The 11,561-nt window shown below is 31.6% G+C and overlaps 1 protein-coding gene across 1 annotated transcript; it reads right to left on the bottom strand.

Annotated features, from left to right (window-relative positions):
- On the bottom strand, positions 578-1,963 carry LOC105160853. Its single transcript, XM_011078354.2, has one exon. It carries the CDS (start codon positions 1,726-1,728, stop codon positions 796-798), a length of 933 nt encoding a protein of 310 aa, XP_011076656.1. The 5' UTR covers positions 1,729-1,963; the 3' UTR covers positions 578-795.

The raw sequence follows: 11,561 nt of genomic DNA, 5'->3' as shown, positions 1-11,561 counted from the left end.
GTCATATTCTTGCTTGTACTATTAGCAATTAAATAGATGCTGTAATCCCAATACTTAAAAATAAACACTCTTCCTCGAGATCTGTTTTGCTTACCCGTAAAGATAAACTATATGCTTAAGATTAAAAAAAATAATTAAGCAAATTTTAGGCTTAAAGTTATGAAAATTAAGTCATTGGTGTAGCTTCTTGTGAATTTCGTGTAGTAAAATCTACCCATTTTACCCTTTCTAGATGGGATGGACCTCTCCTCATCACTCGTTTATCACATTGGCCTAAGTACTTGCAATCAATTAATCTTGATTGTCAAACTTTTGAACAGCGACTCTTTCAAGGGTATTTTCTCAACTTCTTCTCAAAATTTTAATGAAGTATTTTGCATTTATTGACAATTTTTCTCTATAATGTTCCCAGAATAAATAATAAAATATTGTGTCCACGTTTTCTTGTAATAATTCAATGGACTAAACTAGTACTTATATTTTAAATTGTTCGCAATTGCATATTTGTGTTTTAATCGATAAAACGGTATGCGTTAAACAACGAAATTAAATAATTTAGAATAATTATAAGAAGTACTGAAGTTGATAAATTATGATAAAAATGTTATTGAAATAATAAGTATTTACAGAGATTGGGACAAGAGTGTCCTTCCACTGAATTTCTTACAATGTGATCTTTGGACCACAATTTGCGCTCTCTACTTTCCAGATCATAACAAACCTGGCCTCGTCAACTCAAGACCAGAACGTAGTCGCGTTTGTTTCCAGCTATCCCGTGTTAAACTGATACACGTTTTATCCGGACTCCTCAAATTCCTCCTCCACAATAACGGCGTCAGCGTCCCACCAGGTATCGCCGTCAGACTCTCTCACACTCTCTAACGGCCTCCTCACATTCCTCACATCACCAACTGTTATCACCCTGCTCACGTCATCCCTGACGTAAACCTTGCCAACTCCGCCGGTGGCGAAACCGGCCACTTTCTCCGCCGGAGAGTTCCACTCCGCATATATAGCTGGAACACGACTTGGCATTCTTGTATCATAACCGCCCAAAATTACGCCGTCTCCCTTCCGGTTACACTCCGCCGTCAGAATTACCGTAGAAGATGTGGTCGGCGCAGCCGGAATATTCCAGACGCCGGCTGAAAATTCGCTTGTCTTTCGGTTTTGATCAGAATCCCAGGTTGAAACTACGCTTCTCGGATCATAGTTGAATAGATCTTCATCGAAATCTAGACTCAAACCTAAACTATCCCAAAGCTTAACGACATTTTTACCAGAAGTAAATTCGGACCAAGCGCCGCCGCTCCGCCGCCTCCGCTGCCTCAATTGACCATTCTGCCAATGATTTTTGAAAGAAAGACGCGATCCCTTCACGCAGAAATCTTCATCTACGCGATTTTGACGTCGGGACGACGTCGTGGGGCTGCTTTCTCCTTCTTCTTGTTCGTCATCTGAAGATGCTAAGGAGATGTCATCGTCTTCGCTGAACTCAAAAATCTCATCGTTTAGATGCGAAGAAGGTTTCACAGTATGAAAACGGATGAAAATAAGCTTAATTCTCTTGATTATGCTGCTGAAAGTAGCAAAAATCGCAAAAATCAGAGCACCCCATTTCCAGAAGTTAACAGGAAATGGAAAGAAACGGGAAATCAGTGATGGGTTTTGCAGGCATTTCATTCCTGCCTCGAAATCGCTTATCATATTTATCTCCGGAATTTCCATCTCGATATCAATGAACCCTCTTCCTACTAGTTAATCTTCTCAGATTCTTGGTTTACACAGATGTGATCTGAGGTTGAGAGCTACTGTTTGTGTGTGTGTGTAATGATCTTGACAGAAAGAAAAGGTAAGAAATTGGTGTTGGTGAACTGTGTAATTTGGTGACAATAATGACAGAGAAATGGAAAATGGGAGGGGGAGAGGTTTTGGGAGATGGAATAAGGTGATATATATATAATAACTAAAGGTGGAGAGGTTGGAAAAGACTGGATATATAAAAAAGAAATAAAATTGGGGATAGTTTATGTTAATTTGGTCGGAGATGATTGGGTTAGAGGATAAAGATTGCTGACCACGTGGAAAATGACCAATTTTATCCATCCAGTCATTATATGATTTTGGAGAAAAATAGGAGCAATACCAGTCTTATACACTAAAACAGGCATCACTGTTTCTCACAAAATGGAATTAGTGCGCATCTATAATGGAATTATTCTTTGTGATATTGACGTCAATGGCTCTCCGTCTTAATTCTTTTTCAACAAAAGATAAGATAAGTTTTTTTTTTAAATAATTAAAGTATATGTAATGTTATGTACCAAAACAATGCAATATGTAATTTGTTTTTATTTAAAATAAATTGATCATTTTCAATAATAATCGGTCGTTCTTGAGCATCATTTGCTATTTTAGTTGGCCAAAAAATAATTATTTCATGCATCATACTAGACAAACATGTCAAAAGAAAGAATAAGCTACAATAGAAACTTTTGAAGTTTATTATAATCACGAATGTTCTCTTGAAATTGACTATCATCTAACAAATACTCCATTACGATAAATTCTTTCAAGAGATATCTATTAGACAATTTTAATTCATAATATATTTATAATTTAAATAATAATAATATAATTATAATATTTATAACAAATATCATGCAAGGCATGTAATATTAATATATAATACCAACTACTTCTTATTCGTGAGTATTGGAAATAACCATACAATCTTTGCCACGTGGGAAAGAGCAGAAAAGGTCTAATGGTAGACAAAAGGATTGGGATGTGGAGCAGCCTAGTCAGGAGATTCCAACCAGCAGAGGCAGAGGCAGAGGCAGAGCTAGCTCACTCCTGACTCAGCAATTTTATGACAATTCCGAATTTGTGGTTGGTTTTCATCCTTCACACCCTCTCACCACTCACATTTCACCACGTTGCAAGTGTCCATTGCTTGTGCTTGTGGGACACCATCACCTATTTTCTTGCAACTCTTATAACTTTATTTTACTTTTTTCTTTCTTTTTATTTTCTGGGATCTTCCGAGACAATAATGATTTTGTTGGGTGTGATGAATTATTGTCATCACTGCAAAGTAATGCAGGAGACTTCATGGTTTTGTACTAAAAAATTATGGAAAACTAATATTAAATTAATTTTATTTGTTAATTAATTTGATACAAAAAAATTGTATAATTATTAAGTTACTTTTTTATGGTGTTTACTCATTTCAAACTCCTATTGTGTCATTTGCGTGGAGGGCTTACCCTTATTTCATTTCAATTATAGAGTGTCTATATGGATTACGTGTTGGAAGTTTAATTTGATTGAAGAATACAATAAATTTTACAGTTTTATTCGTTTTTAATTAGCATGTAAAATGTAATTAATTAAGAGGGATTTAATTTAATAATAAATTTCTTCCTTGTCTACACCATATATATAGGCAGGCTGAATACAGCTCTTATATAGTAATAATGATTCGGGTCCATTCTGCAACAATAATTTTGATATGACACCGCCAAAAAAAACATTATGTGTGTATAATATATGGAAGAAAATTTTTGACATCATTTATGCATCCTAGTACATTATTCCAGTGGTTATGAGTTCTCATTAATAAAATCGAATTCATGGATTTGAGTCCGATTGGTATTTGTCTCAATTAAAATAAATTTATTAATGTTATTATAATGGATATACTTATCTCGCTCCATATTAATTTATTGTAATATCAATTTATTTTCATGTGAGTTTATTAACCCACTCGATGTACTTTTCAATAAAATAAAATAAAATATCCATACCTCTTTTAAATGAATGTTCGGAATTCACCCAAAAGATATATAATGTTATTAGGAAAAAATGCAATTTACCCTCTTTTGATATAAAAATTGAGCAATAAATCCTATGAAAAACAAAATAGTAAATTATCCCCTGTGTTTTGAAAAAAAAAAGCAAATTATTCCCCGATTTAAATCATTGCTAGGGGTTAATTTCCTTCATTAATTTTTTGAAACACAAAGGGATAATTTGCTAATTCTTTTTTCACAGGGAGATATTTTGCTTATTGTACATAACACAGGGAGTAAATTGCATTTAATCCAATGTTATTAAGTACTCATAGTAGATGAGTTTTTTTTTTAAAAAAATATATATATCGTACCATTTAGCTGAAAAAAATTAAGAAAAAAAGCAAACTTTAGCTTAGAACATTATAATTAAATGAAAAAGAATAAATTTTAAAGGGGACAAATATATATTTCTAACTTTGGAAGTTGAATAGGAAAATATGACCGAAGTGAATGTCAAAGTCTTCACAAGCATCCTATATTAATCAACCATGCATGCATATATCCTCTGACTTGATGAATTGATTTCTGCTTAGGCCTTTTATATTATACTTTTCAAAGACCTGAATTCGTTGTTCAAGAAAAGTCCATCGTTACTAATAAATTCATATTGTTTTTGTTTGACGTATAATTAAATTCAAAGCTTTAAATTTAATTAGATTTTTTTCTCCGTCAACTTGTGTATGTGAATTTATTTCAAATCCCATTGCATCGATCTTTTATTCCAATTAACATAAACGTGTTATATGTATAAAAAATTATGTTATCTAATTTTTTTAGAATAAAAATTTTATACACATCACGTGTATATTTAATTAAAATAAAAGATACAACAAAATTTAAAATAGAAAATACAATCCAATCATATCCACGCCGACTTATGTAAGGAACTAATCAACCTTTGAATTTGATCATATTCAGGCCATCCATGCATGTGCTGGGATTAACTCACACACCAATTACCCGGAAATTAATTAATTATAATTAATGCATATATATCATATTAGGACGTCCCAGAATTTTGACGCAATTAAACCCCATACCTTCCACTACTTCAATTCAAATGCAGATATTTGAATTACAATGTAATTAATTATATAGCTTCTTTTAAGAATTTAAAAAAAAAAGAAAATTCCATGAATTTTAGTGGACATATATATATATATATATATATAGCTATGGATGGGATGATATGGTTGTCGTTTGGACGCGGGGTTGCTTTTAAATATGAGTCGCCCAATCCAAGGATCAAATTAATTAATTAATTACCTAAAGAATTAAATAGACCTAACAATCTATCTCATAAATGATTAATTGTAGTTGGGGTTCTCATCTTTTTTCTAATTAACGATGTAAGCATGCAATGAATGGAATAAAAACTAAATCAAAATGTGGTCCGACTCTTAAATAAATAAAACTAGATTAGGGTTTGTTTAACTTTATGTCCTCTACTTTAATTAATACAGTCATATTATATAAAAATGTAGTTTTGCTCTCTCGTCAGTATAATGTTATAATGCGTGGTTACAGATACGTCATATAAAAAATTTTAAAAAATTAGGACACAAAATGGTATAGGTATAATTATATATAGTATATATTTTTTTATTATATATTTTTAAATTTTCATAAAATTAAAAAATATGTAATATAAAAAAAGATTAAGATAAAACATAAAATAAGCATGTCTTATATCTAAATTTTTAATCAAAATACATGGCTTCAGAATTATACATAATCAATTTATTCTAAGAAATACGTAATGAAAAATTTGTGATCATTCAAATTAGTAAAATCATCACAACGTCCTTGTCTTATAATCAATTTGTAAAATCATTCAAATTAGTAAAATCATAGTGCAAGGTGGTAAAATGGAATTCACCAATTAAAATTGTCAGGTCATTGCAAATATATTATATCAACAAATATTTTTCTTTTTGTTTTATTTAAAGAAAAAGAAATATTTTTATTTCCCCACGTCCTTGTCTTGATCTTCACATACCTAATTTTGTCTTTTACGACCGACCAATTATATGGGCGGTAAGTGATCATAAGAAAAAGAAACCTATATATATAGCTACTTTGTATGTTCTCCAGCTTACGAACATCTTAATTAAGATTATCTTGTCTGGAAACTTCTGTATGATTTCAGTTCTTTCCATGGACTAGTAAAATTCTTTTTTTTTTCTTTTTTCTAAATTTATTTATAAGATTCAGTTCTCTCCCACTTTATTCAATATATCCAAACTCAAATTTTAATATAATATATTAATATTTTTAACCACGGAATATATTAAAAAAAACAACAAAACTCCTATTAAAAATAAATTATATATTCACGCAGGAATGAAGACAAGTCCATCGAGCTCTAGCGGCCGAAATGGCTTGGCTTCGGCTTGTGTCTATTAGCCTATCAAATTTTAAGTCTAAAATTGTCTTGCCTAATAATAAAATTATAATCAAAGTTTACATTAATGTGTTTTAAAAATAAGTTTTTTAACATTTTCATTTTTAATCTCTCTCTACTGATTAGAACCACAAAATTTCTACTTGACTAAGAAGAAAAATTTGTTATCTTGTAATTTTTTCAATACCCGATAATATTTCTTACCAAAATTCTTGCTTGTAAATTTCAATCCATCCTCGTCCTCAGAATAATAAGTTGTGAGAATTAATTGTACTAATATTATTGTATTTATTTAATTAGTAATGATTATTATAATAATTTAATTGTGAATTAAATATTTTTATTTACCATCTAATTAATTAAAATTTGATAGGATTAAAGCAAATTTCCCACCTCACCACTGTATTCATATTGGTAAAGGTCCAAGACACAACTATTTAGTTTCGATTCTTTTACTACACAATGCTTTGTTATTCGGAAAAACTAAAGAGAAATATTTACGTGGACGATATTTTACATAGGCAGTTCGAATGTTCTGTGCAACACTTGCTAGAGAGCTGTGGATATTATGTGTATGCAAGGGTGGCCACTTAGAGGCGTTCGTGGCCATGAGTGCCCCTCCAACTACGTGCACACAAATCTACCCCTCATAGGATTTAGTACAATTACTGTTAATGAAAGAAGAAAGACGAAGAAGACAAGAGCCGGAAAAGCAAAATATTCTATATTGGAAAAACAAACTTAAACAGTATAAATAAAGGGAAACTAAACATAGTTTGGTAATGAGAAATGATCTATACAATTACTGTTGATTTGATGTAGAATAAGAATGTGTATTTGCTTTGCATTCAAGATGTAGTGAGTAAAAAATGTGTGGTTCAAACGGAGATAAAATTTTAATTTGGATTGAATTACGGGACTATGCATAGTACAATAATCTTTTTGAGAAAAATCTAACCCTCTTACCATGATGCTTTGAGGTCACTCAGAAATTCTATTGGTTTGACCACTTTTACGAGCATTTCTTTAAAGTTTTTTATTTTCAGCAAAATTTAATCATCTTTTATATATTTTTTTTCGAATTTTGAGGTTTTAAGTTATCCCTAGTGTCAGGACATTTTGTGGTCGAGTTTTATAATTTTTGAATTGTCCAAAATATAGCCTATTATAAGCCTGTTGGATCAGGTTAGAAATATTTTTTTATTATTACCTACAAGTCCTATTATGAGAATTCATTCAAAAGTAAAATACTCTTTCTTACCAACATTGACTTTTTTTTTTTTTAGTATTGAAAACGATTTTTTCAGTTATTCTTTTAAATTTTATTGCTTTCGCTCCGTAATGATTTTAGAAAATTAAGCTCATTAGAGAATGAAGCTAAATTATAGGATTTATTTAACTTACTCTCCAAATAGCAATGGATCAGTCCATCTGAATCCACGACATGATATTAGAGCCCACCTAATATAACTATCTATGAAGATTCTCAAACGAGATTTCCAACGAACTGGGTTACCAAATTACAAGTAGCTAGCCCCAAGTTGGTAATTGGAGACATGTTAACTTTGGTTACGATTGCTTGTCATTTCATTTTATCTTATCTCAGTAAGAAAAATAGTTTAATTGAAATGATAATTTTTGTTTTTTTTTTATGCTGATGGTGAGACAAAATTATAACAATGATAGTTGATTGATGTGTAAATATTATATATATATATATATATAACACGATTATAGTTGATATGATATGTTTTAAGCAGTAAAAGTGTTTGTTGAAATGTTTTCATACAATTAACAATTGTTGTGAGATTTGATTACCCCTGAGATTCATGAAGAATACAAGTGTTGTCATGTTTTGGTTTTCTTTTAGATATGGGGGGAGGGGGATGGCGTTCTACATTAATTGCATAAAAATTGGCCAAACTGCATAGTACCTCCCAGTATTTAGACTTAGCAAGAAACTCCTTTATGTTTTAGAAATTGGTAAAAAAATTCGTTATGTTTTCTTAAATATATCTCAATTGCTCGTCTCCATTAAATATGACTAACGATATTAATTTTTTGATAAAATAACTATTATGCCCTTACATCTTACATCTTACACATTATTCATTATTTTAATAACCGTTGGATCTTTATTGATTAGATGAGAGCCGTCAGATTTAACCAACTAATTTTAAGTGTTAGATTTTATATTTATAAAAAAAATTAAGAGTTTAGATTTGATAATTTTAAATATATATTGTAAAAAATAAAATTATACCTTCCACTCGTCCCCCACCTCCACTCCGACTAATTGTGCCCCAACATAATTGCCACCGAATTTGGGGGATTTGCGGTTGCCCAGATCTGTGCTGGGCGACTATGAGCTACCCAAATTGGGAGCGAAGGCAACGTCGCCTAGCGCAGATCTTGGCGAGAGTGGTCGCCTCCATAGCAATTTTTCTTTTTAATTTTTAAATTTAAAAGTTAAAAATGACTAAAATTTGAAATGAATTAAATTTAAATAATTTATTTAAATATCTTCAAAACTTTAAAAATAATAAAAAGGTATCAGATTTTTATTTTCAATACTTATAACATTAATTTAAATTTAAATATAATTTATTTAATATATAATTTAAATTGGTTAATAATGTATAATTTTTATAATTAATTAATATTCATATTTCTTAATATTTTTAAATTTTGTATTGTGATTCTAATTTAATTTTTTCATTTAAATTTATAAAATATTAAAATTTTATATACTCTTTTTTGGATTTTTAAATAAATATATTTAAATAAAAATTTTTAATTTTTTAGAGAGATGAAAATGCCAAAAAAAAAGTACTCAAAACTAGCTAAAAAGAAGTAAGAAAATGCTAAAAAACTATTATATAGTCATAATAGGGTCATTTTAGTCATAAAGACAACAAAAAATCATGCAAGGACGCCAAAAAGTCCCCAAATCGCACCACCCGCGCGTGCAGTGCAACTTCCATCAATCTCATTATGTTGAGAAGATAATTAAAAAATTTGGTTATTAAAACAGTAGAATTGCTAAGACGCCTTATTATTCTTTTGTAGCTCTATTAAAAAATATAAGTAGTGTTCCGATTGCACAACTAAGGTATTCCCAAATTATTGGGAGTTTGAAGTATCTGGCAAATGGTATGAGACCAGATATATCCTATCTGTCTCAAAACTGGCTAGATACACTAGTTGTCCTGATAGAACCCATTGAGGAGCTTTGGATAGGGTATTAAGGTACCTGAAGAGCATGGTGTACTGACCATATATTATGGCAGATCCCCTGCTATTCTCGAGGGATATAGTGATGCTAATTGGATAGCCAAAAACTTCGGTAGCAACGGGTGTTTAGGATATGTTTTTACCATAGGTGGGGGCGTAGTCTCTTGGAAGTCTGGAAACAAGACTTTGATAACCAGTCTACTTTTAAAGTCGAGTTATGTGCATTGCATACGCCTGGTACCAGATGGAATGGCTATGTGGGTTGTTATAACAACTTCTCATTGTAAGCTAGCCTCTTGTACCTATTGTTGTACATTGTGATAGTCAAATCACAATTGCAAAGGTTCGGAATCGTAAATACAACCAAAAGACCAAAAAACACATCCAAGTTAGACTAAAGTCTATAAGGGCAATAGTGTCAGACTGAGTAATAGGCATTGACTTTGTGGGAACAAAGGACAATGTGGTTGATTTTTTGACGAAATGATTGGATCTGCCACAAGTATATAAATCCAAATTGGGAATGGGAAGATCTATCAGTGATATAATTTTGTAGCAATCCAACCTTCTAAGTGAAGATCCCACAAAGAAAGTTCAATATTGTATTAACAAGTCGTACGGTATGTCAGAGCATAAACTGATACTTTGTATCTAAAAGTCTGTATTTATAATTTTAGAATATGTTGATAAAGTACAATAAGTGTTTAACTCTGAATAAGGTAAGTCTTTTAAACAAGATGCTAGAAGTGTATCTCTGGAGAAGCCCAACTACGTGAATGCAGTTGTTTGGCCACAACTAAGAAATTGGGTTATTCCTGAAAGCATTCATGAACATGATCATGTCACATGACCTAAGTGTCAACCCTAAAATCAATACAAAACCGGTGGCTTATTGTTACTGATAGACGATGTCACACTCATAAGCTTAAATTCAAGACTTAGTTCCATTTGACCTGGTGATTGTTGATATTAGATAACTCAGACAACGGTTCAAATCAAACGGTACCATTGTTGAAAGCAAGTTAAAGAAACTTGAGTTCAAATCTTTAGATTTGTGGGGATTGTTGTAATTTTTAAATTATATGAAGAAATCCATAGATTTGTTTGAGAAGCAAAAGAAAAAGTGGTTTGTCTCATATAGGAAAATGATGGAAAAAGTAAAGGAATTGATAAGTATATAAAGTGTTGTGAGGATGAGTATGGTATACTCATACTTCTTAGTCCCACATAGGAAGTTCAATAAACTCTTTATATTAAGTTCAAATTCATATTTGTGTTTGAAGTATTATGGAGATTTTTCAACATGGGGTTGCACTACACATGCGTGCCTCCCCCAACCTGTCCAGACTTCAGATCCAGACAAGGATGTGAGGGCGAATATCTCAGTCTCAAAATATATCTTTTTGTATCAGAAACATTTGAGTTTAACCGAATATGAAAATTTTCAATCAAAATGCTTTAAAAGCATTTAAAAGTCTTGATTGGCCATTTTGTAACCGCCGGCAGTTTCAACCCTTCCCGATTGTTTTCTGACGATTGCAAGAGCACATTCATGTCCTGTTTAATGCCGAGGTTAATGATGTTGGGTGAGGAGTGCCTATAAAGGCCGCAACTCCTTCATTCTCAACACACCAACACCGAACACCGAGCATTCCGAGTACACCACTCGAGCTCTCTAAGTTCTCTCGTCTCTCTGTGTTTGCTCTCAAATCATAGTTTTTGAGCTTAAGTTTCCATAAAACGACTACTAAGTATTTTTCAAGGTGTTCGTCAGTGTAGTGGTGTACTGAACAAACACAAACCCTCTTATCTTAAGAGAAATAACATTGTACCTGAAACATTTGACACAGGGTGTTTAATTTCTTCAAGACAAGCATTTTTACTGCAATTCGGTTAAGTGTTGATATTTAGTTGAGATGGCGTCTCCGACCAGACCTAGCCTTCTGTGTCGTCAAATCCTGATGAACGTTTCACTAGTCTGATTGTTGAACTACAACAACAACTACGAGACATTCTTGATGAAACGGAGGAATTATGGAACGATGTATTAAAACAAGCCTATTACC

This window comes from Sesamum indicum, linkage group LG1 (assembly GCF_000512975.1).
Source record: "Sesamum indicum cultivar Zhongzhi No. 13 linkage group LG1, S_indicum_v1.0, whole genome shotgun sequence".
NCBI lineage: Eukaryota > Viridiplantae > Streptophyta > Magnoliopsida > Lamiales > Pedaliaceae > Sesamum > Sesamum indicum.
Note: the sequence above shows the minus strand (reverse complement) of the source record. Positions and strands in the feature narration are given on the sequence as shown.

Coding starts and splice junctions, on each gene's coding strand:
- LOC105160853 (XM_011078354.2), bottom strand. CDS start 1,728: ATGGAAATTCCGGAGATAAATATGATAAGCGATTTCGAGGCAGGAATG.